The 25,609-nt window shown below is 43.8% G+C and overlaps 3 protein-coding genes across 4 annotated transcripts; 1 reads left to right on the plus strand and 2 right to left on the minus strand.

The window, feature by feature from the left end:
• The first annotated feature begins 768 nt into the window (after positions 1-768).
• Positions 769-2,277, plus strand: LOC136539998 (chaperone protein dnaJ 20, chloroplastic-like). The gene has a single exon (XM_066531985.1). The coding sequence runs from the start codon at positions 925-927 to the stop codon at positions 1,606-1,608; it is 684 nt and encodes a 227-aa protein (XP_066388082.1). The 5' UTR covers positions 769-924; the 3' UTR covers positions 1,609-2,277.
• A 3,745-nt stretch (positions 2,278-6,022) lies between these two features.
• Positions 6,023-14,608, minus strand: LOC136537231 (uncharacterized). Its single transcript, XM_066529274.1, has 4 exons — positions 14,449-14,608; positions 8,726-8,839; positions 8,320-8,465; positions 6,023-7,135 (listed from the first exon to the last, which is right to left on the minus strand). The coding sequence occupies exons 1-4, from the start codon at positions 14,606-14,608 to the stop codon at positions 6,023-6,025; spliced, it is 1,533 nt and encodes a 510-aa protein (XP_066385371.1).
• LOC136539999 (probable ADP-ribosylation factor GTPase-activating protein AGD14) lies at positions 14,429-19,561 on the minus strand. Of its 2 annotated transcripts, none has more exons than XM_066531987.1 (14): positions 19,188-19,561; positions 19,009-19,070; positions 18,481-18,568; positions 18,348-18,409; positions 18,165-18,261; positions 17,529-17,918; positions 16,931-17,449; positions 16,600-16,719; positions 16,430-16,501; positions 16,216-16,302; positions 16,030-16,107; positions 15,183-15,306; positions 15,046-15,091; positions 14,429-14,951 (listed from the first exon to the last, which is right to left on the minus strand). In XM_066531987.1, exons 1-14 carry the CDS (start codon positions 19,287-19,289, stop codon positions 14,906-14,908), a joined length of 1,893 nt encoding a protein of 630 aa, XP_066388084.1. In that variant the 5' UTR covers positions 19,290-19,561; the 3' UTR covers positions 14,429-14,905. The 2 variants fall into 2 exon arrangements, with proteins under 2 accessions (XP_066388084.1, XP_066388083.1); XM_066531986.1 differs by having other exon boundaries at positions 16,376-16,501.
• Between the last annotated feature and the right edge of the window lie 6,048 nt (positions 19,562-25,609).

Raw genomic sequence — 25,609 nt, forward strand, 5'->3', positions numbered from 1 at the left:
TTTTAATAGCTACAGTAGCCAGTATTGAAATTAGCCCCTCCTTGGTTTTCATTCACCCTCTGCCGCTGACCCCACTAGCTGATACCCTAGAGTGTGTCGTAAGTGTGCGTTTAATTTGGGACAAAATTTAAACTCTAGAATTGATTTTTTTTTTTCGGAGGACCCAGGGAGTATGTGAGGACGAGCCAAAGCCTTTTTGGGCCCTGCCCTGCCCTGCCTGAGGCCCTAGTTCCTGCCGTTCTTCCTCTTCAAGAGTGAAGACTGTCACGGCTGCGGGCACTGTATAAGTCAACGAGTAGATCTCCACAGGGAAATGGAAGAATCCAGAAAGGACGCACACGACGCAGCACGTCAGTCTCCCCCTCGGCCCCTCTTGGCGCGCGCGCCATCTCATCTTTCTAGATGCGCAGTCCAGAATTGGGCTTGTTTAGTAGGCGAAATTTTTAGCGAAATGATAATGTAATATTTTCGTTGTTATTTAATAATTAGTGTTCAATCGTAGTCTAATTTGGCTTAAAAGATTCGTCTCGTGAATTTCGTCTAAACTGTGTAATTAGTTTTATTTTTTATTTATATTTAATGTTTCATGCATGCGTCTAAAGATTCGATATGATGGGAGCAGAGAACAACTGCAGTCAAACCGCGGCACACAAACAGTGCTCTAAGTGCCAACAGTAAAATCACGAGAGACTGGGGCCGATCACGTAAGGCCTCGTTCGTTTCTCGTCGTTCCTGCCAGGAATGATTCCTGAGAAGCTTGATCTATACAAATTGTATAAGCGTTCTGGCCAGGAAGGGTTCCATGAAGTCATTCCGTGCGTACCGAACGTGGCCTAAAGGTGATTAGCGCGTTGTAATCGTACCGGTAGCGTCTTAGCGAGTCGCAAATCAGACAACCCCCGCTTCACCGTGGCCCCGTGGGCGATGACGCCCTTCGTTTATCCCTCCCGCCTCCGCCCCTTCCAGAACAGAGAGGACCTCGTCGCTCACGCTGTCCAACTGCTATATAAACGGCACGTCCCCGGCCATTCAGCGCCACGATTGCAGAGCTATACCTCACACGACTGCTTTTCTGCTTCATCTTCAGTTGGTTTAGCTCAGCAGAGCAGAGAGCGGGGAAGAAAGAAGATGACCTCCGTGAGCGCGAGGCCCGTTGGCGTGGGGTACTACTTCGGCGGGGCGAGGTGCCAGCGACGGTCGCGGGTGCGGGTGTCGGCCGCGGCCGCGGCCGCGAGGGCGGCGACGATGTACGAGGTGCTGGCCGTCGAGGAGACGGCGGGGCCCGACGAGATCAAGGCGGCGTACCGGCGCGCCGCGCGGCGGTGGCACCCGGACGCGTGCCCCGGCGGCGCCGACCGCTTCATGGCGGCGCGGGAGGCCTACGAGGTGCTCTCCGACCCGGAGCGCAGGCGCGGCTACGACAACCAGCTCCGCTGCGGCGCCCACTTCGGCGACGCCGGGTACCGCGCGGCACGCCGCGCCGGGTTCGCAGACTGGGAGGCGCAGCTGGCCGGGCTGCAGTGGCGCGCGGCGGAGCGCCGCGGGCGCGCCGGCGGGGAGACATGGGGCAGCAGGATGCGCCGGGCGGCCGCGCAGCCGCCCCGGTAGCGGCGTCACCGGTTAGGCCCAGTTCGCGTGTCCTTATCCGGCTTCGGCTTTTGATCGGCTTCTTTTTTTTTATCCGAAATAGTATTTTTTTTTTATAAATTCCTCTAAATTTATTCAGATTTCTTCAGAATTCATCCAGGGCCATAGGTGATATAGTACTGGTACTTTTTTTTTTGTTTTCCCTTTTCTCTTCGACAAGACAATCGAACGGCTCGAGAAGCTGTAATTGCGCTGTTCTATAGCGTTTTCCCCTGCCAATCGCCAAGTTGCCATCCTCGTCGCACTGTTTGGAGTGCAGAGGAGCTCCAAGTAAATGCGTAGCAGCTCTGCGGAGCGTTGAAAGGGCTATTCAACTTGTGGCATGAACCGTGTTATCTTAGAGATGGATGCAGCCATTCTTGGTGATGCTCTCAGAACAACAACTTGGGATAGGAGTCCATATGGTTGCTTATTTAGACAAATTAGAGAGTATGCTGTATGAATTTAACACCTGTGTAATCTCTGTTTGTAATAGAATCTGCAATCAGTTGGCACACTATCTAGCTGCTTACGGTGCATGTACAGAGGGTGTTGAAGCTTGTATGTATACTGATCATGCACCAGACTTCGTATCTCATTTGGTTTCTGGCTACATGCCTACAGCCAATGTTTAATGGAAGTTTTCTCTAAAAAAAACGCTAAAAATGAGAAATCAAACCCGGGTCGCTGGCTCACGGAGCCACTGGGCGCTGTTTGGGTACGCGCCCACGACCACGGTGTGCGGTAGCGGGTGGGCGCGATGTGAGAAATCAGACTCCTAATTTAATCCCGTAGTTTGTGAGTCTTGAACGGTGAAAACAATCATCAAAATCGTGAGACATTTAACATGATTTTTTCGATTATTGTGGTAGAGCAGTAATCGGTTCCAAACAGTATCTAAGACTTCACTAGACCTACTTGTTGGATCAAACTTAAATAAAGAAACTAGCCTTACTTGCTGGATCAAACTTAAATAAAGAAACTATCACGACTATTAGAGAGACTCTTACACACATACTTTCCCTATCTTTTTTAATTATCGTTATGGTATTCGCGCATATCATTTTTTTAAATTTGATTAGGTTTGTGAAATATTAGCAATATTTAGATCTCTAAATAAGTTTATTATAAAAATAGATTCAACGATTATCTAAGGATACTAATAACGTACTATAAATATTAATATATTCTTGTATATATTTGATTAAAGTTGAGTATATTTAACTTTTCAAGAAATGAGAACGATAGTTAAGAAGAGACGAAAGGAGTATCTTAAACCCTTAGCTCGAAAAAGGCACTCTTGAGGAAGTTGAACCAGTATTACTAGTCCGGCTATCTCATTTTTTCTTACTAAGTTTGTTTATTAACTGGATTTATTTTAAAAAAATAAATATTTACGACATCAAATAAGTATAGTATAAAAATATATTTTATAGTGTATTTAATAATACTTAAATTTTAATGTTTTCTATACATTTAATATAAAAGTTTTTCTATACAATTAATATAAAAATTCAAATTACTCTCTCCAAGTTTGTCCTATGTCCATAACCCTCAAACTAACATTTAGTTCAATTTACTCCCTCAATTATTTTAGTTAGTTCAATTTACATATTAAAAAGATTTTTCTTTTTTTTCCTTTATGTACAAATTTGATATCAAAATTCAAGTTATAAGTGAATAAACAAAAATAACAAATCTATTAAGGGGTAAAATAGATGAACTTAAATACATGAGGAGAATAATCGAACATTAGGTTACGGGATAGGCCTCGTTCGCTGGTCTGAAACTTGGCTGAAACTGGCTGAAAAACATTGTTCTGACTGAATTGTTGTGAGAGAAAAAACACTGTTTTGGCTAAAAAAAACAAGCCGAATATGGGGTAAGCCGAACGGGGCCTATGAGGACAAATGTCAAACTTGAAAGGAGCAATTTAGACTTTTTCCTTTAATTTAATATATGCACGGAGGTGCAGAGTTGTCTCAACTCCCAAGCGAAGAACATCATTTGTCTCAATCAAACACTCGGCCCGGCCGACAGGGTCGCTCTTGTCCTTCGGCTACTGCGTGGCATTTTGCGTGTGCCGTTGACAGTTGACTAAGTTCTATATTTCAGTTACAGCTTGACAATCCAGTTTTTGTCTTTGCAATCCAGTTTTGATATTCTAGGATTTAAAAAATGACATGGAGGTAAAATGATTCATGTGCCAATATTTATAAGGGGATGTTTGGATTCTTTCATTTTAGAGAAATTAAAATCTACTTAATGAATTAGACTATTTTGCTTAGAATTTGACATTTCATAACTTTTTTAAGCTCACAAATAAGTCTATCTTAAATTCATAGGATGGGAGATGAAAATGAATTATATAGATCACCATGCTATATTTCCATTCTCCAACTTATAGCGCACTTTTCAACTCGCTTCCTTATAATAGAAATGCAACATATAAAGTATGTGGCTAATAATAATATACAAATATATTTCATATACAATTATATTAGCTTAATTAACCTATGACTAAATTGTAATTATTAGAATAAATTCAATTCCAATGATCCTAATAGGCAAGAGATAATTTCTATAAAAGATCGGTTATGAGACTTCCCACAATGGTGTCGAGGATGAAACAGGCCGTGAAACAATTTCTATTCCTTCCAGCACCGACGCTTTGACATGCTCTGCAAGCTGTTTTTTTCCTAGTTTTACGATCACTCCATGTAGTGAGTTGTATTGATGTTGAATTCTTCTCTCTAATTTCAGCATCGATATTTGTCACACTGGGTAGTCCATGCAGTGGGTTGCATTGATGTTGGATTCTTCTCTCGTTTCAGCATCGATATCTATCACACTATGGGTGGTGACCGCTAAGATAATTGTTGTAATTAAAAAATATACATGCAACCATGTAGCAATGTTAATAATAAGGTGGCAGCATAAAATCCTCATCTATCTCAGGCCAACGTGGAAGGCAATCAATTATTGACCCTCATGTCTAAATGCTAAAATAACATGTTTTACAGAACAAAAATATAAATCTTTGTATGTCAAACTTTTTTGGGGGTTGGGGGGGGGGGGGGGGGGGGGGGGGGGGTCGGAGGAGGAAGTATTAAATATATGCCTTTTATCTTCTTATATTTTTACAAAAATTCCAGAGTTACTCAAAAGATTGTTGTAGTTCGAATTTTAGAATATACCACCATCTATCCTAAATTATAGGTTATTTTGCCTTTTTCTAGATATGTAGCTTTTGATACACACGTAGATATATGATATGTCTAGATACATATAAATATTGTGTATCTAAAAAAATCAAAATTACCTATAAATTGGAATGGAGAGAGTATAACAATGGACACCTCCCTTAAGCTTGGGTTATTCCTTGCAACTCTTACTTTATTCCAAATCAAGAGGCAAAAAGACAACTTCCATGCCCTCTATCCACTCGCTTAATACTGTTCACCTCCCAAAATGTGCATGTCGAACAAACTTACAAAGTGGCATGTGGAACTTTGTGCTTTTCCCCGATTTTACATCGTTTACACACTTGTTCGGTATCTTTTAACTGTGCAAAAACTATTTAGCGATAGCCTCAACAAGTTTGTTTCAGGCTTTCAGCCCGCAGGATTGTTGATATCATAGCTCCCCTGCTGCTCCATGCTCTCTCGTGAAAAATGGACATTTTATGTACATTATAATTAACCACCTCTTGTTTGGAATGCATGAATTTCACAGGAATCTTGTAGGAATTTTACAGAAATCAGTTTAATTTCACATGAAAAAACGTACATGTTTTTTTAGAAATATTGAGAGGCACCCGAGGAAGTCCCATTCGAAAGGATCCAATCACGTAGACTTTCTCCAAATAATGGCGTGCTACGAATCAATTTACGATGACTCGCCGCCGCCAAACATTGTCATTCCCAGTTTCCACCCATTATTTTTAGTACTTATCCAATAGGCTAAGTGCCAACTCTCAGAAGCCCACTGGGGCCGCCCACAAAGTGACACATTTCTACTACGAGTAGATTCCATAGATATTTGCTATTGCTACCAGCAGCTGACACACCTCACATCACCTGCCGCCACAGGAGTTACTGATGCGGCATCGCAGTCCTTCCTTTGTTCCCAGCGGCGAATCCAGGATTTTGTTTCAGGGTACGTTACCAAAAAAAAAATTCATATATAATTTGATAAATCTATTTCAGCAATTTAATAATAATTGTAAAATTAATAACATGATTCGATATATATGCACTAAATAACACAATAAGGCTTAAATTCATGGATTAAGTTCAAATCATCCACTAAGTATAGTATAAATAGTTCAAAAGCCATATCAATAATTGAAATAAGGCATAAAAGAGAACCAGAGACTTACAATGCTTTTTTTTGACTATTTTATTCGACGCTTTCGAAGAGACATAAATATATTGATTATATCATATTCATCAACTTCAAAGAAAATATCTCGCTCAATGAAAATGACTAGACAGTCATCCAGAAGACTATCTTCTATCTTATTTCTTAACTTTGTTTTCACAAAAACCATTGCAGAAAATACCCTTTCAACACTTGCCGTTGCCACATGTAGAAGCAATATCAATTTGAGGAGCTCATAAACCATATCGTACACTTTGTGCCTTTTTGTTTCAACAAGCTTAGCTGAGAGATCAACAATATTGTCTAGACCTTTGAAGCTATCATCATGTCTCATGTCATCAATATAATTATCTAGCTGCAACTCAAGTTTGAGCAAATTATTATTTGAGAACTCCTTTGGGTAGAACTCAGCTAGTCTACGCAGCTTCTGTGCATCAAAAGAAGCAAATGACTTGGAAGGACTGAAGGCCGACATACAAGACAACAACTCCATATTAATCTTATCAAACCGATTATCAAGTTCTTGACTTATTTGATCAATGACACCAATATATACTTCTCTTCTAAAGTGGTCATCATTGGTTTGCTTTTGGGCACGAGCTTTCCTTGCTGATTTTCCATAAGGAACATAATAACCATCCATAGCAGGAACTTCAACACCATGTTTATCGCAAAATAAAGTGACATTCTCAAGAAAATTATTCCAACCATCAGACCTCAATTTTTGCATTCTTTTCTTTGCCACATTAACAAGTGATATTGCATTAAGAATATCTTGGTCCCTTCTTTGCAAATACTCAGATAACTCATTTGTATATCCAAGAATAATATACATTAAGTGTGCAAAGAAAACAAACTCAAAGTTCTCAAATGCTCCGGTCACAAAATGTATTTTGGTCCAATCATCCTTATATGCAGGATCATCCCCAAGATCAACCAGTACATCATGGATTGCTTCATACATAGTAATGATGCTGCATACAGTTTTGTAATGAGATCCCCATCGAGTATCTCCAGGCCTAGGCAAACCTATCTCTTGATGTAATCCAGTTCCAGATTTAATTTCACCACAGTCAAGTGCTTTCTTGACATTCTCAAGCCTAGCATTTCTAAGCATGTCACGACGCTTACAGGAAACTCCAACAATATTCAACAAGATAGATATTTTATCAAAAAAATCTTGCAATCAGTATTTCCCTTGGCAAAAGCAACAAGAACCAATTAGAGTTGATGAGCAAAACAATGTATATAATAAGCAGAAGGTGATTCTTGCATGATCAATGTTTTCAACCCTTTAATATCTCTTTTCATATTGCTAGCCCCATCATATCCTTGACCACGGATTTGAGTCATAGTCAAGCCATGACTAACAAGTAAAGCTTCAATTGCATCCTTAAGTGATAAAGAGGTAGTATCATCTATATGAATAACTCCAATAAAATGCTCACATGGCCTTCCCAATTTATCAACATAACACAAGCAAAGAGCTAGTTGTTCTTTATGTGATATATCACTAGACTCATTAGCTAAAATTGTATAGGGCTCATCACCAAGTTCTTTAATTATTTTCTTTCTAGTTTCTAGGGCACAACAGTGAATAATTTGCTTTTGTATGTCTAGGCTAGTTAAGGTACAGTTATCTGGAGCATTGTCCAAAACATACTTCTTCACTTCTTCACTATTTCTGGCAAGAAATTTCAAAAGTTCAATGAAGTTCCATCTGTTGCTAGATTCTTCACTTTCATCATGTCCACGAAACGCTAACCCTTGATGCAAAAGAAACTTGATACACCTAAATGAATAAGTCAACCTTTTCTTATAAAGATGAAGATCCTCATCACTCCACTTCTCAATATTATAATCAATTGCTACCTTGGGATTTGTAAAGCCAATGTATCTCTCTTGAGCTGCAATATGTGCCTTAGAACCCATATGTTTGCAAAGTGCTTTCTCTCATATATTCCAATTCTTTCAGCCATCAACAGTAAATGTGTCTGACCCAATACCCTTCTTGAACAAATAGCATATGAAGCAAAACACAACATCCTTCTTAATACTATACTCAAGCCAATCATTATTATACATCCAACAATAGTTGAATCCCCGATCCCTATCTGAAATCTTTCTTTTTGGAAAATCATGTGCAAAAGGTTTGAATGGACCTTTAATAATATATGCTCTTCGAATTGCATCTTGATCATTAACAGGATATTTTAGAATAGGATGTCTTTCACCTGGATCATGTGGAAGGCGATTGGTGTCATAAACTCATAGCAATGAAGACGGTTGTGGCGGTGGCATAGGATTTACAATTTCCTCAACTACTCTCTCATGAATCTGCTCTTCCACCACAGGTTCAATCGGATCAGGATTAGAAGTAGCAGTAGCTGCCACAGTCTTCTTCTTTGCTGCATGCTTCTGAAAAAGAGATGCAATGTCCTCGTTTCTCTTCATAACTGCATAAATATTACAAAGAACATAATGCCAAATAATTAAATAAATTGCGCTTGCACGATTGAACTCACAGATGCAATTATGGATCACTCACATGATATGAGTACTGAACAAAAGATCAATCAAGATCGACTCTGATGTTGACAAAAATCCTCCACCTCGCCGCGTGATAGATGATTCTATAATTTTAGCGCTAAGCAATTAGCAATTAAAGTACATATGAATTTTTTTAAAAAGCCGAAGAACAAAGATTGAATCTCACCAGAACAATTGTGATCACTAATTCGCCTAGATGCCGCCGGTGGCCGGTGCCGCCGTAGCCCGTAGGGCAGCGCGTAGGCCAAACAGGACACGAGGTCGGAGGTTCTCTTCGTAACTGCACGAATATTAGAAAAACACGATGCTAAATAATGAAACAATCTATTATTGTAATGTTAGCAAATAACACAAGAGATTAGATCAGGAACTAGGAAAGTGTGGCGTAGTCGTTGTGACAGAACCGCCCAATTTATACAAGATCAAGTACGGTTGTCCCCGCTAACACGTTGACACACCCATACTTTCACTCATATAAACCCGGTAGTCCGCCGAGTGTCCCGAAAGACCTCGGTAAATCAGCATCACAACCAAGATCGCGTGATTAAGCAAATACACATCACATACATCGGGTTGCAGCGGAAATAATATTACAAAGGGGTTAACAAATAATAGTACAAGTTTAGGTTTCAAAACCGCTTAGTGAAAACAACATAGCTTTCAAATGATTACATTAATATAAGTTCCAAATATATTGCTAGCTTAGTGACATCATCCGACAAAAGCATATAGATGAGAAGTAAGTATAGAATCACCGAGCCCACCGGTGGTTAGCCACCATCATCAACAGGTCGAGAACATCACCTGCAACAAGGTGGGATAAACCCTGAGTACTCGAATGTACTCAGCCAGACTTACCCGTCGGAAACCAAAACAAATGACACCAAGGATCATGTAAGGCTTTCTTTAGTGGGCTAGCTGACTTGTTTGCGAAAAGTATAAGCTATCATGAAGAAACCATTTTAAGTACTTTGCATCATCTTTATTATGACCTATCCATCTAGGTAAGCACCTGTACTATAGCAATCACTTGATTAACCAATAACATCCAGTTACCAATTTAGATTTAGCATATCCCATACCATCCAGATAACCATCATTGTTCCATAATAATTACTATGATGAAGTAACTCGAGTCAAGTGCTCACTATCCAGGAGCGATGGCGATTCGAATCGATTCCTAACCCGCTGGTAATTTATTCCTTACACAAACCTCACTCACCCGCTAAAGTGAGATATTGATCACCGAGTCAACTTTCCAGGAATCTCGAGTTTGCCAGGAACCACATGTACCCGGGGGCCGACCGACTGCACTTTGGTCTTATCATCTCGCCCCCATGTCCTACCACACCTGCTCCGGTACAGTGCGCTGCGGGCAATCTACTCGGCCCAAAAAATCTCCCAGCTTCGTGGTCGGAAGGTACTTTATCCGGCCAGCTAAATGTAAGGCATGCGTTCAACATGACTCGAGGCCCAACAACGGTCGGTCCTTAATCGACACAGACGGAAACTAACAGCACCCCAGAACCCTGTCTGGTTGCCTCCAACTTTTCCGTCCGGTCTCCAATTATCCATCACACATGGTTAATTCCAGGATATCATTCTTTCCATAGCTAAATTCTTCCAGTAACCACCTATAATGTAGGTGACCGGATATCTCCGATCGCTACCGGTCTAAGCAAGGCTAAGCAGTTATTCGATCCTGACCTAACAGGGTAAAAAGGTAATAAGGTAGGCAAGGATAGTAATAAATGCATCAACGGTTTCAATCAACTCCTACAACTTAATGCAACAATATATAACTCGTATATAGAAAGAATTGCTTTTATAAAGTAGGAGACTTAGAATGCTCCGGGGCTTGCCTGGGATCCGACACAAGTCAGTTCAGTTAGCTTGCACCATCCTAGTGACATCTCAGATCCTAGCACTCGCTTAGTCCTTCCATCTTCGGGATAGATTCATCAAACACCGTCTTTGGGTTTGGCTCCAACATCACGTCCTTCACGTGGTTCATCTAGCGTACCTAGATGAGATGCAATATGCAAGTGCATAAATATGAAGAATAGTACCATGAGGCACATCACAAAATAGCAAGCAAGACAAGCATAGTTTACACTAACACACTTAAGTACTTTGCGATGCTTAACTTAAACATCACACAATCTATCATGCTAAGATGGCAAAGAAGACAACAACACCAAGCATGACACAAGTTTCCCAAGATCTCAAGTGCTCTAACTCAGTCATCATTCAAGGCATACGTCACACTTAATAATAATATACAAGCAAGCATTATAATTGGAATCTGCCAATTTCTGGACATGCAAACAGCAGCTACAGGATTTAGCTATAACTGGAGTTACACAAATCCAAATGACTTGCAAGAAGACATTATGGAAAGCTTATGAAATTTTCTACAATTCATCTTTAATCATCTTAGCATGATTCTCAAGTTAACTAAGTCAAATATATTCATTTACAGAAACTGGTCTACAATTGACAGAAAGCAGCCATTTCTGAAACCCAACTTTAAACAGCTATAACTCTTAAATTACTTGGCCAAATGACACCAATTTTTAATAGAAGCTAGATACATGAATTATCTACAACTTTTGTATAAACAAGTTTCACAACAAAGCACATTATCATGAAGAACTTTGCTAAGTTCCCAGATCTATCCATAAACCACATCGGCAAGAAAATAATTATTAACTTATATTGCAAATACATAATTGGGCAAAACCAACTTTACCAACATGTCACACATGACTAAAGAACACCATAAAACCTAGTGTCCATGACCAAATAAATTCTTTTAATGCATTTCTTAATTTATTTTAGATAATAAGGTGACTTAATGAACATATACCAAAAATATACAATAAACTCTACAAAAATTACAGTGGCTCACATATCCTCTCAATAGTCTACTGTACAAATTTCACTCCATTTGAATATGTATAGCAACCTCTATGAAAAAGACAAGTTGCTAAAGCAAGAAATCATGTGAGAGCAAGATAAACCAATAACTCACTCATACTTCATCCAATACTCATGAAATTTTTACCACACATCAACTATCACATGAGTAGCATGCCACAAAAATTTCACTTCATTTGGAGCCCTAGATCTACAGTTATGAAAAATAACAAATTCAACTAGCATTACAACCTTACTGCACAAATCTATTTTTACCGCAAAATATTTAAACTAAAACATGCCATATTATAGATCTACTGCATAGACAATTTCACAAGGATTCCAAAAAGTCCTCATTTACTATTTTACGAATTTTCTACGATTTACTATGAATTTCCAAAGTTCCTGTAAAATAATTACAAACCAGTCCTTACGGCACTATTCACATGAGTCACTGACTTCGCAGATAGGACCTTGACTTTCGTCGAATTGTCGCGCGAGGTCCTCCACGTGAATCACAGCAGAGGAGGCCATCGGAGCCGGTTCGGCCGGCCGGCGAGGGCCTTCGGCCAGCCAGGGACGCGAGGGGGAGGCCGGCCGGTGGTGCGGCCGGGCCAGCCATGGCCAGCCAGAGCCACGCCCAGCCCTGGGCTCGGCCGGCGAAGGCTGCAGGAGTGCCGGCTGCGGCAGCAGGCAATGCCGGCGGCGGCGTGCTACGGCGGCTACGGTGACCGGCCAAATTGGTGCAGGGGGAGCGGCGCACGACTGAGAGGGTGGTGGCGCACGCGGGGAAGCTCGGAGGCAGCGATGACGCGACGGCGGCAAGCTCAGCGGCGGCAATGGAGTTTGTCCACGACGGCCATGGCTGCCGTGCGCTGGCACGCGCGCAGGCGCGCGGTTGGAGCGAGAGAGGCGATGAGGAGCCAGAGGGAGTGAGCGGGAGTGGAAGGGGGAGCCTTAGGCGCTCAGTTATGGCGGAACAGGGACGTAGGGGCGAGGATGCACGCGGCAGCAAAGCTCGGCAATGGTGGGGCGCGCTCTGGTGCATGGCCGCCACGAAGTCATTTCATCGAGTACGTGGCGTGCGTTGCTGTGCCCGACTTGGAGTCCGTTTTCGGCATATTCGGTGTAGATTCGGACCTTGGCGCCTATAGAAAAGTTGCTGTCCTCAGAATGCTCTTCGACTTTGATTAAGGGTGCTCGGCCATTAGGCTGTTGGATTAGCATATAATTAGTACTAAACTTGATAGTGTCAGTGATTTGACAGCGACAAGCAAACATCCAAAATTGATGGTCGAAATGAAATGAAACGGGTGCCATCTTCCTGTATGTTCTTCCCCATCATGTAAGCTCCAACTTTTACATTTGGATCAACTGAAGTTGCTTAGCAAAATTTGGAGAACGCGGAATGTCATCGTCGAGGCCCAAGATTTCAGACTTAGGTCTACAAACAGCGGCAGTTTCGATCTTGTAACCTCTATTTACATCATCTACAAACTGAACTAGGGCATACTCCAAAAACAAACTATGTTGTACTCAAAACAAAGAACAACTTTTATTAAAGGATCAAGGTCTAGATCAGCTCGGTTTGCAAGATATAAAGCTCCAAAGTAGGGTACCCGCAGTCCAACCTCAGTTAGGACTTAGCCAAATTCCTGGGCTCCAAAACAGCACTGTATTGAATCTTGTGAGTTCCATTTGACTAGGTTAGAGGCCAAAATAACTCTTGACCTTTAAACAAAGTTTGTTCTACATGATATGGACTACAACTTTCATTTAAGGTCCAACCTCAAAACTGGTATAGAACCTACTGTTCTACTTTGACCAAAGTAGGATCACGATGAAGCTTAAATTATCCTTTTTGATCCATTGGAGCGTTTTCGTGGCATTTGCCCAACATGAACCTTTCATGACTTTTGTTGTAGAGTTCATCTAGAGTCATTTGGGCATGGTTGCAAAATTTGGTTGATGATCGAGAATTCCCTTCACTTTATAAAATAATTCAAGCAACGACATAACTCGTCATTTCATGTGACTTCTTGATTCCAAACTTCACGAAACTTTTCCATGGATCAATATAGGTGGTTATTGATGTGAGACACACGAAGATATTCCAATAACACCACCCAAGCATATATCTTGAAAAGGGGTCTATAGGCGAGCAAAGGTGCAATCTCCAAGTTTAGGTTGGGGCTCGTTTCTATAGGTTTGACCTTGACATCTTCATCATCACTTAATATACCATGTTTTAGCTCAAACCCATTGCTTAACTGGTGGCAAACACCTGGGGTGTTACAGTCGTACTCACCGCGTGTCCGTGTCTGTGTGACTCTGCCGTCAGGGTGTCCGGCGGCGCCGGCGCCGTGATCGCATCTCTGGCTCCGCTCGTCCGTCGCCTGACGCCTGCTATCAAGATTAGATTAGGGGAAGTTACACGTCTCTGGTTCCGCCCGTCTGTGAACGCCTTCTTTGCTGCGTGGTCCGGCGCCGTGACCGCGTCTCTAGCTCCGCCCGTCCGTGACGTGATGCATTCCAGCCTCAAGTGGAATTTGTTCTATTCTACTACCGCCTACCGTAGCAGCCAGCAGCCTAGCACGGTTTGCATGGATGCGTGGGCCGCGTGGGGTGCCTCTGCCTCAAGTGGGCCTTTCGTGGTCGAGTGATGTATTCCAGCCTTCCAGGTAAGTTTTTTTTCTGTTTTCTTTTACATAAATACAAATGCAAATACGTATACAGTATATAATAGTATATTCATCGGTGCCGCAGGGTATGCCAGTGCATACCTAGCATACCCTGTGCCTCCACCACTGTTTGTTCCATGTATGAGTAGTTCCCACGGCCAGTTGACGTGGGCTTGTTTGGCTGATAAGTCATAGTTGAAAATACTGTTGGCTAATTTGGTGTGAGAGAAAAAATACTATTCGTTGACTAAAAAAGTACGACTTATAAGTAAAACAAGTCCAAGCGAACAGGGTGATGCCCGCAGCTGCCGGTGCGCGCGGTGGGCCACAGCTGACAGCCCCACTGGGTTGCCAACTTGCCATGGATGTTGATATCCTGAAGCATATCCGCTGGAGACGTGCATGTACTTGAACAACTTGGACAATTGGATTGGATTGGATGAAGCCATCCGTATCGTTTGTAGCTATCAGAAAGAGATGTACCACAGAGGATGCCCCGCAGTGCTAAATAATCCTGTCCATTTTAGAGTACATGAACGGAGAAAGAATATACACATTCCTCCGGCAGAAACTCATAATCACTAAACATTCCCCCAGTGAGTCCTGGAGGTGCTATCATGTTCCCCACCCGTTCTGATCACCTTGCACGGTGTCTGGGTTCTCACAGAAAAGATTCCTAGCTCTAAGTTCACTGAACTAAAGGAACATGCCAAGTCCAAGACGCAGATTTTTCACTGTGATGACCTCTATACAAAAGGATTTCCAGTTGATACAGTGCCCACTGGTATATTCCTGGATCAACAAAACCAATATCAGCAGATAGCCTGAAACCTGAATAACGATAGCTGGTTTACACTAAAGCATGCAGCAGAGGGGAGCAACTTACCGCAAAGAAGAGTTCGGGCCCTGCTCGACAAGGCACGGTAGTCCACCTGAATATGCACACAGGTTGTTCCAGTCATATTCGGTGGTTTTGATGTGAACGGTAGAAAGATAATCATTGATAGATCCAGGAGAGCATACCATGTGACGCTGAAGGAACATAAGCACAAGAACTGCTGGAGAACCATCTTCCAGGTAAACCATCAAGGAAAGCTGGCAGATCTGGACTAGGCAAGGCCTCTTGCAATGAACTTACGTCCATGAACTGCAAAAGATTGGAGCATGTCAGAAAATTGATAGCAAGTATAGTCCAGGATGTCAGTGGCAAGTTGACCATGCTGGCCATCACTTGATACAGACTGCAGGTCGGGAGTCGGGAATATGACTGAATTTTAAGGTTAGGTAGATTTGTTCTCAGCACCGAATAGGCTATCAGCCATAATTGAAACAGCATCGCAGATTACTTGGTTGACTGGAATACAGTCGACTCCTACAGCTACATGATTGTAATTATTATCTAATCTCGGTTACAGCCAAATCTGCTTATGTACTCTTTAGTAGTGTAGTACTCAGACATGACTAGTCCAAGTAAAATAGAACTCTGAAAATTGACCGGACTTCAAGAGCCACCATCAACTGAGATATTGTATGATTCAATCATGAACTTTCTAAATTTATATACTATCAGACCTCTGACAATATGATGCTTATGCTGATGTCACATGACTATGACATCCTGATGTTGAAAACATATATCAACAGTGTTCTAGACTGTTATGGATTTGCAGATTCTATCAGGCATAGCACTTATAGCATTGCACAGCAGCGGAATGCTTTAGGCTATATTGATGATGCATTATACAGTTTGCAAGATTCTACTGGTTACAGGACCCATCTAGAGGAACCCATTTGCGGAAGGTGAGCATATGAAAGATTATCGATCCAAGAAAAACTTTATCAATGGAAGGAAGAAATAGCATTAGGATACCAGATCAGGAGTCCCCAACTGAGTGTCAAATGGAAGATCAAATGGATTTAATGGCATCTGCTTAGTTGAGGGTCCACCCTGTAAACAAGAGTAATGTATAAACCCTAATAAATCTTGATAGAAACTGTATACCAAAAGCTAAATGGCTTAGGAACTACAGAAGCCATATCACTGAATGGAAGATACCAGAGATGGCTCTGTGGAAGCAGCAATCAATGTATTAGGTGACAATTCACCCATGAATACTTTATGGGAATCATCATCATAAGATTCCTACATGGAAGGAAAATATCCTTAGTGCTGGATTATTTATACCATACAAAAACGGAAGAGGAAAAAGGTATACCTTTGAAACTACAGAGCACATAAATGGATTGCTGGTTGAAAGGGAAATGCTTACTACATTGCTGTGGTCTTCAATTCGCGGCTTAGCACAAACGACCTCACTAACATCATCAAATGAATGCCAAAGCTGCAAATAAATAACAACCACAGTAAGAGTTAGAAGCAAAAATAACCTAACAAAATTTCTACAGCCAAAAAGTAACTCCCTTATTCATGTTTACCCACCTGAGAACTATTTCTGTCTATTGGTCTTTTAGGCTTTTGCAATCTAGAAGTCATTAATGATAGATCTCCCTTGACAGTGTACTGGGTGCTAGCACTGGAGGCATCGAAAGTACTCCAAGGCTGGAGAGGAACGAGGAAGAGAGTGAACAATTGAAACAGAGGTATGAAGCACAAGACAGTTTATCGCAGAAGTTGATAAATGATAATACCACTAGCCTATTCAGAAAAGCAAATGATTTCAAATATTCAAAAAAGTGTGCCATATTTTACAAGGAGCAAACTTCATTTTATTGTGAACAAATGTTGACTCAAAATAGATAATTTTCCTTACCTGAGAACTGCCTGTATCAAGAGATGTAGCAGTAGACTGATTCTGATTGGTAACTGAAGTATCATCCTTAGAGCTCTGAAACCATGTTAGCTCATCATTTGATTCAAATGAAAACAAATCACGATTCTTAGCTTGTTTATCAATGCTTGTGGCAGCAACATAAGAAAGCCCAGTGAGTGCAGGTTGCTTTTGTTCTGGAGATGTATCAAATGTAGCCCACCCAGCATTGTCCATTGACGAAGCTGCTGGTATCACTTTATCAGCAGATGGAGTTTCAGTAAGCATGTTTGAAAATAGATCAACAGATTGATCCATGGTAGTTACATTATGTTCCTGAGTAGCTTTGGAATCTTGATTTGGAGCACTAATATCATCAGAGAAGGCTATGAAATTTGGAGCAGCGGAATTTGTGGATTTTTCAGTTCTCTGAACATTATCATCCTCAAAAATCAAATCAAATAAGCTTGACTTGCCTGATTTAAGAGAGACAGAATCTATGTTTCCTGCTGATACAGTTTTCTGCAAAAGAGACTAGAATATTTATTTAATGCGATAGAAATGAGAGTTGATGGTTTTGAAAAAAGATATTTCTACCCACCTGTGAACTAGTGAGTCCACAAGTACTCTGTACATTTGATTGATCTTGTAGCACAGGGGGGCTGAAACATACACTATCAGGAAAAATAGGTGATTGTAGTGCAGATTTAACTGTATCACCCGTGCTTGACCCTGAGCAGTTAGAAGTCCTCGATCCACACCTCTCACTAGTAAATACATCCTGAGACATTCTCTCACGCAAGCTGTGTGAACTGTAAGAATATCCAGAAATCTTCCCCTCATGCCCCCTATCTGAACCAGGCTTCCTACTTAGAAATGCAGATTGCTTGCCATTGCGCCTCTCTTCATATTGGCAATCATAAGGTGGGCTCTGTGAAAATGAATGGTAGGAACTTGGCCTTCTATGCTCTTCTTCATGGGCCTTTTGGTTCTGCAAAGATGTAATATAATTTACTTCTGAAAGATGCATTGCTGCAAGATGTGCTAGGATAGGTACATTATAAGAAGGCTTTACTTGATGAATAAAACATAAGTGAACTCTAATCACAGGTACACCTCCTTAAGTGTTCGGTGACGTCTACAGATACAGCAACGCACTTGCTGAATCCACTGAACCAACAAAAGACAATTTTCAGGCAGGATAACACCTAGACTTCTAAGATCCATCCAAATTTACCTGTTTATCTCTTGGAGGCCTTTCAGAAAATCTACCACCAGCATACCTTCTCTCCACATAGACAGCTTTTATGAATTCCCTAAGACTGCCAGTGTTGCTGCAACAATAGGTTATAGTCAGAGCATGTGTTTGATAATAAGTAAAAGATACACACATAAAAGTGGTTGAACCCTTATCCTTTACCTGCTATCAGGTAGCCTCATTTTCTGGGTATCAAAGTCCTTCAGGAATGACTCCTTGGCACGCTGTATCAATCAGCTGAAGTGTCAGGACATGAACGAAAAGGGCATCCCCTAGCCTCAAACAACAAACTCACCTGATTCCCACCTTTCTGGAGAGCCTCGACCTCTTGCGTGCTGAACGTTGACATGGAGATGGATTTCACACGGTGCGTGAACTCTCGGCTACAAGTGCATCGATCAGTGTGTTAGGATAATAGTACTAGAAGAGATCAAAACATCAGCATGTGCAAATCCGACTAGTTAAGTCATCTTCTTCAGAACTTTGTTCCCTTATCTAAAAAAACTCGATTTCGAAAGTTTTGACACGGCAACATCTATTCGCACTACGGTGGCAAAAGAATGCATTAAACCTTCAACTCCACAAGCTTTGGCACTGAACTGAAGCCAGCAAGTACTGCATTAAACCTTCAACTCCACAAGCTTTGGCACTGAACTGAACCCAGCAAGTACCGCCGACTAGAATGTACCGCTGTTTGGATAAACGCGCATTGCATATCCCATTCCAACAAACGTGACAGAATAACAAGAGAGCAATGCCGATAACAACACACGTGTATGGAATCCAGTAGCAGGCGCGGAAAAAATGGCAAGGCAGCACTCACTGGATGCCGCTGCAGGAGACGCAGACGAAGGTCCAGAAGCTGGTGCACACGTACTGCGGCCCCTGGATCAGAAGTCACAGACGCACAAGCACAGGCCGGCAAAGTGAGCAAACATTGAGCACCGCCAGCGGATCAGAAGCCGCGAGCCACATGGAACAATGCGGAAAAGGAGCACTTACGAGCCCGTTGCAGTTGACGCATCTGCGGTTGGGCGGCAGCTTGAGGAGCCCCCGCACGATCCGCTCGTTCCTCTCCTCCTCCTTCCTCGACGCGGCCGCCATCGCTCACTATCTGAGAAGCGGCTTTGGGCCGCTCCACCGCCCCGTCTCCCGGATCGAGCGCGGCGCCCCACCGGCGAGCTCCGAGCGATTTCCGCGAGCGAAGAGTGGAAGCCGGAATCGCAGGGAGCAGGCGCTCCCGTGAAATGGGTGCGGTTCTTTTGTAGCGGGAGGAGAGCAGAGGGCTGCAGAAGCGAGGCGTGGCGGAATGGTGGGAGAGAGTGGACTGGCGACTGGCGTCGTGCCTGTCCGTCTGCGGGCGTCGTGCCTGTCCGTCTGCGGGCTCGGCGTTGGTTTGCGCTTGGTCTCTTCCGTTTCGAACTGGGGCTACCGCTGTCGCTGTGCGTGATGGGGGAACTGGGGAGAGCCTTTTACGCCTGGTTAGTTCAAAAAAATTTTTTTACCTCAAACTATCACATTGAATCTTACTGCATATGCATAAAGTATTAAATATAAATAAAAAAAACTAATTACACAGTTTGGTTGGAAATCACAAGACGAATATTTTAAGACTAATTAGCCCATGATTAGTCATAAGTGCTACAGTAACTAACATGCGCTAATGGTGGATTAATTAGGCTTAATAAATTCGTCTCGCAGTTTTCAGACGAGCTATGTAAGGGCAGTCCTAATAAAAGAAACTAGTAGTTTCTATAACATAGGATACCGCACAAAAAAAGTACTGCTTATCAACCCATGGTTTCTATGAGTAATAATTATTTTCTCTTTCTCTCTCCCAACTCTATCTTCTTTCTCTAATGGGAGTGCGACACGAGCTCCCTAGAAACTGGTGGTTTCTCCCCAATAGCGATTTCATGGTTTCTTGGTGCATTGACTCAAGAGTAGACCTGATTTCTGCATGAAGAAACCATTTCTATGATTTTTGCTCTCTTTTTTCATTAATTACGTTGCTATATCAGCGTTTTGCCTACGTGGCAAGTCATTTAATGACGATAGAAACCATCATCAATGCACCATTGGGACTACCCTAATTAGTTTTTTTTAATATCCGAAAACCTCTTCCGACATCCCAAAACATCCGACATGACTTCCAAAAAATTTTATTTCGCGAACTAAACGCAGCCTTAACTGCGTGCTATCGTGAAAGATAGTTAAGGGTACGTGGTACTAAAAAATTCGAAATAACATGATGCTAGTTTTTTTTTGTCTTTTAAGTCGTTCCGTCCATTTTTTATCTTACGATGTTAAACTGCTACGTGAAAAGTCTAAACTGACCCTAGGTCTGAACACTACGCAAAAAAAAAACACACGCACGAACTTTTTACTATTTGGCTCTTTTTTCGAAAGTTTCTCTCAAATAGACCCCTGGCGGAAACAATTCTAGAAATGGACCCTTGGCTCGGCGCCAGAGTGACTGGCGCCGAGCTCGGCGCCACGGTCACTGGCGCCGAGGTCCTGGGCACGGGGAAATGGCCAGGGGCTCGACGCCAGAGTGAATGGCGCCGAGCTCGGCGCCAGTCTGAATGGCGCTGAGCCACCTGCATTTAACCCAGCCTGCACTTCTTCTCCGAGCGCTCTTCCTCTTATTTCTCCTCCGTCTCGGGTTTTTTTCTCGCCACTTCACCCTACCTCACAATCACCGGCAACTTAGAATTTTGGCTAAATCTTTAAATTTACCATGAGATGGACATACTGAAATTTGTTAAGTCTGAATTTTTGCCATGACTTAGAGACTAGAATTACCATGGATATGTAATTTGAATTTTTACCATGACAATGCCATATTGAATTTTATTGTGACTTGAATATGTTACCATCTGTCTAAATTTGTGATTTTAGCATGAGATGGATATATGTATATTTACCACGAGATGGTCTGATTTTTTACCGTGGCTAAGTCCAAACTTGACGATATTTGTTTTGTTGTCATATCCTCAGAGAGTACTCAAACTCGTAGTAAGGTATTAAATTGAGTTGCTATACAAATTTGGAAGATAAAATATCGCAAACTGATTTAGGTTTAGGTCCAAAAACAAAGTTTGTTGTACTCAACTCAAACTACAACTTCTATTAAAGGTCAAACTTTATATCTAGAAAAGAAACTATAGTTTTACTGTAGTCAAAACTGCATCATGAAAAAGGGTGTTAACTATTGATCCAACACTTAGAAACATTTTTAAGCTGTTCATCAATATGAACCCTAGATCATTTTTTATCCTAAGTATTTCTATGTTGTTTTAAGTGCTCAAATATCAAGTCAGTGTAAAACTCTAGAGTTAGCCATATTTCTCAATATCCAAATCATGGTAAAATTTTAAATTTGTCAATGTCCAAGTCATGGTAAAATTCTAGTCTCCAAGTCATAGCAAAAATTCAGACTTAGCCATTTTTGCATATGTCTGTCCCACAAATTTCAGCATGTCCATCTCATGGTAAATTTAAAGACTTAGCCAAATTCTAAGTTGCCCATCTTATGGTAAATTTAGGGATTTAAAGACTTAGCCAAATTCTAAGTTGCCAAATTTAGGGACTTAGCCAAAATTTTATATATCCATCTCACGGTAAATTTAGGGACTTAGCCAAATTCTAAGTTGCCGGTGATTGTGAGGTAGGGTGAAGTGGCGAGAAAAAAACCCGAGACGGAGGAGAAATAAGAGGAAGAATGCAGGTGGCTCGGCGCCAGTCACTCTAGCGCCGAGCCCCTGCCAGGCCATTTTCCCGTGCCCAGGACCTCGGCGCCAGTGACCGTGGCGCCGAGCTCGGCGCCAGTCACTCTGGCGCCGAGCCAAGGGTCCATTTCTGGAATTGTTTCCGTCAGTAGTCTATTTGAGAGAAACTTTCGAAAAAAAGACTAAATAGTAAAAAGTTCGGACGCGTTAGTGGCCAAGCACGCTTGCGAGGTGGGGCCTCTGGTGCCGGCCGGCGTCGAGCGCCCCCAGCACGGTGGCGGGCTGGGAGGGGTCGTGGATGCAGCAGGCCCGCCCGAGGAGGTCGCCAGCGCTGGTGCCGGCGGAGTCGAGAAGTGCGCAGTGGCCACGAGCACCAGCAGGAGGTCCCGGAGGCACAGGGACGCGGAGTGCAGCAGCAGGCTCGCGGCTGCGCCACACAACAGCATGTCTTTGAACACGGCCGCATGGGCGAGCTCCGGTCCGGACGCGCCCCGGCCAACGCGAACGACATGCATGAGCTGGTACTGCCGCGGCGACCATGCCGTGGCCGTGGTACGACCGCGCCATGGGCATTGGCGCGCGCGAGCCCTTTGAGGAGCGAGGTCTAGGTGACGACGTCCCGGTGCGGCATTTGATCGAACAGGGCCCGCGCGGCGGCGCCAGCGCGAGGCAGCTTGGCGTAGGCATCGATGAGCGAGTGAGAGAGCTCCGCCGCAGCCACCGCGGGCGCAACAGGACCGGCGCATCTAGGCGCGGCCGTGCACGGGGCTTCGACGTGGCCAGGCGCAGGCCAACGCGGCGAGACGAGCGGGCCCGGCAGCCCCCGGCGAGGCACCCCTGGGCGCGGAGGTGCCGGTCCGGCCACCCCCGGCTGCTGGCGGGGCGAACCAGGCCAGCCCCGTCCCCCGCCGCCGCACAAGCAGGCAGCCCAGGCCGGGCGTTGCCACTGCCCGGGCCGTGGGCCCACGCGGTCTGGCTGGTGGTGGTAGCCGCAAGCCGCGCGCTACCCTCTCTGTGTTCCAGCTTGGCAAGCTCGCGCTACTCTTCTTGAGGAGGAAGAAGGCGTTGGAGTCGCTGACAGTTTGGCCCCACTCCGCGGAGAGAGAAAGAGGTAGATGAGGAGGTTAGGAGAGAAGGGTATTTCAGACGTTTTTGCTGACCGGATCCACGTGTCAGCCAGACAGAAGGTAGACAGAATCGCTTAGAACGCAAAAAAGTATCATGGTATATAGGTGCATTGGAATTTTTTAGTGGCACGTAGACCATGACCCATCTTTTATAACGGCACACGTGTAGAAGGCTCGATTGGGAATGGCCGGACATAGGAGGAGACCGGGTGACCTGTACTGTACGTTGGTAGCTGCAACGGCTTAATTTTTTAAACAAGGTTTTTACGCCCCTAAACCAAACTGCCCGTGAATGTTTGTTGTACATACAAGGCCAAGCATACCCTTTTCTCGATTCTTTTCTGGAAAAGAAAAAAAATCCGCATCAGTACTACTATGTATGGATTTCTACGACCTGTGTGCATATAAGCATATTTCATCTCATTATTAATACTGGTGGATGGATCTGGGATGACCAATAATGGAACTGGACTGGACACAAGGAGCTTGTGAACATCATGGAAAACAGCAATAACAACGCCACCAGATTCCGGTCCCATCCGGGGATCTTGCTTCGCGCCTTCGCCTCAAACTACGGCCAAACGCGGCAAACCTGCGTGTCATCTTCGGTTCTTCCTTCCACCGTTCGCATTCACAGCAAACTGTCCAGCAGGCTGTGACCGAAACGTAGAATTTCTTCTTGTGCTCATCTCTCCAAGCGCCCAAGCGACACAGCTAGCCTAGAAAATATAATCTGCTGATCCGGCCAAAAGGCCGGCTCGCCCGGAACGCGTGAGACTGGCAAGAGGCGGATTTGGTTGTTGAACAGCTAGGCCAAAATGCGGCAGCTGCTGGATCCCTTGTTAGGTGCACCGATCGAAGATGGATGGGGGGCGTTGGGGCTGTTGGGTTTGACTGGCATGGCACCACAGCTACGATTATTTCGCAACCACCAGTGTCGACATCCGGATTACCGGAAGGTGCAACCACACGCATGCATGAACCAAATCCGTGGACCCAAAGGGCATGCCATGATCTTGAATCTCAGCTGAGCTGGTATCAAACCTACTACCATCGGACACTGAGCATGGAGTTAGGCCCTCAGATTCATGCTCATGCTCTCCTCCTTTTTATTTTCGATAATGCTCTAGTCCGAGCGTCCGACGCTCAAAAATACCATACAAACTCTAGGCTATCCCACAGACAACAACAATCACTCATTTCTAATTAATTCTTATCCCCTCATTCTTAGCCTTCACCAACACCGCGCTCATGCTCTGCCTCTTTCTTCAAAATCGCATCCGCCTGCTCCACTCTAGCCCGCCGCACGCCCTTCCCCCACCGCGCCACACCCCATCGCCGGCCACGCCCGCGCCCCATTCCCTGCCACGCCCACTCCACCTCGTGCCGTCGCAGCCATGGTGTCACCTGGCCACCACCAACCTAATGCCACCAGTAGGAGGTCGTCATCGTCTCCTACGGCCAGCCGAAGACACCACGGCAGGAAGGAAAGTCCTGTAGCGAAGGTGTATGCTGGGTCGTTGTTCTCGACGTCCCCCCTGACCCGAACTTATGTTGGCTACAGCAGTCCTCTACTATGTAGGCCGTGGCCACACGGACGAACGTTGTGTTTCAAGTGTTTCAGACTTTTGTTTGAAGTGTTTCATATAGGTGTTGCAAAAATAAATCTCGAATGTTGCATATGCTGTAATGACAAAATACGCATGTTGCAAGCTACGTTAAGTGTTTCAGGTTTTTCAGACGTACGTTGCAAATGTTTCATCTAGATGTTTTAAAAGTAGATCTTGATATTGCACATGTTGCAATAGCTACACATGCATATTTCAGACTTATGTTTTAAGTATTTTATTTGTCTTCAGACACATATTGCAAATATTTAATCTGAATATTTTAAAAGTAAATTTAGTGTTACGCATATTGCAATGACACATATGGCTAGCCACCACCTTCTCCTTGTCCGCGAACTCGCTGACCAACGCCACGGTGCGTCCTGTCGTGGTCACCAGCAGCTCTGACGCCTTACCTACTGGGACGACACAGTCGAGGGAGATGGCAACACGGGTGCGGGGAGCGGAGAGGGCGCAGGCAAGGAAGCGGAGGGAACGCGGGCGTCGCAGAGCAGCAGGCACCGGCGATTCGCTAGCCATACCGTTTTATTTTTTGGACAACATTTTGTAAGAGGAGGGTCCAGAATTGGTGTTTGGTTTTGGGCCATCCCAGAAAATTCAAGCCCAAAATGGACTATCCGGCCTGGCCTTCGTTCGGCCCTTTCAGGCTGTAAATGGGCTCAGGCTCACCTCTTCTTTGCACAGAGAAAACGAAGGGTCCAGAACGATTACCGACCACGGTAGCAAGCAGCACAATGCATCGGCAGCAGAGCCACTGTAGCACGCGTCGGCCTCCGGTGCGAAGCGGCGCGCCGGTCACGTACGTGTCACTGGTTTCTGTCTCCCTACATGAATCCCACGTGTCCGTCCTTTCGGAGGTACGTGTCCCGCTCTCATTTCTCAGGACAGGGTATTTATCTACACTGCGTTAGTTCACTAGTGTGCTGCGACGCTTCAAA

This window comes from Miscanthus floridulus, chromosome 2, assembly GCF_019320115.1.
Source record: "Miscanthus floridulus cultivar M001 chromosome 2, ASM1932011v1, whole genome shotgun sequence".
NCBI classification, from domain to species: Eukaryota; Viridiplantae; Streptophyta; class Magnoliopsida; order Poales; family Poaceae; genus Miscanthus; species Miscanthus floridulus.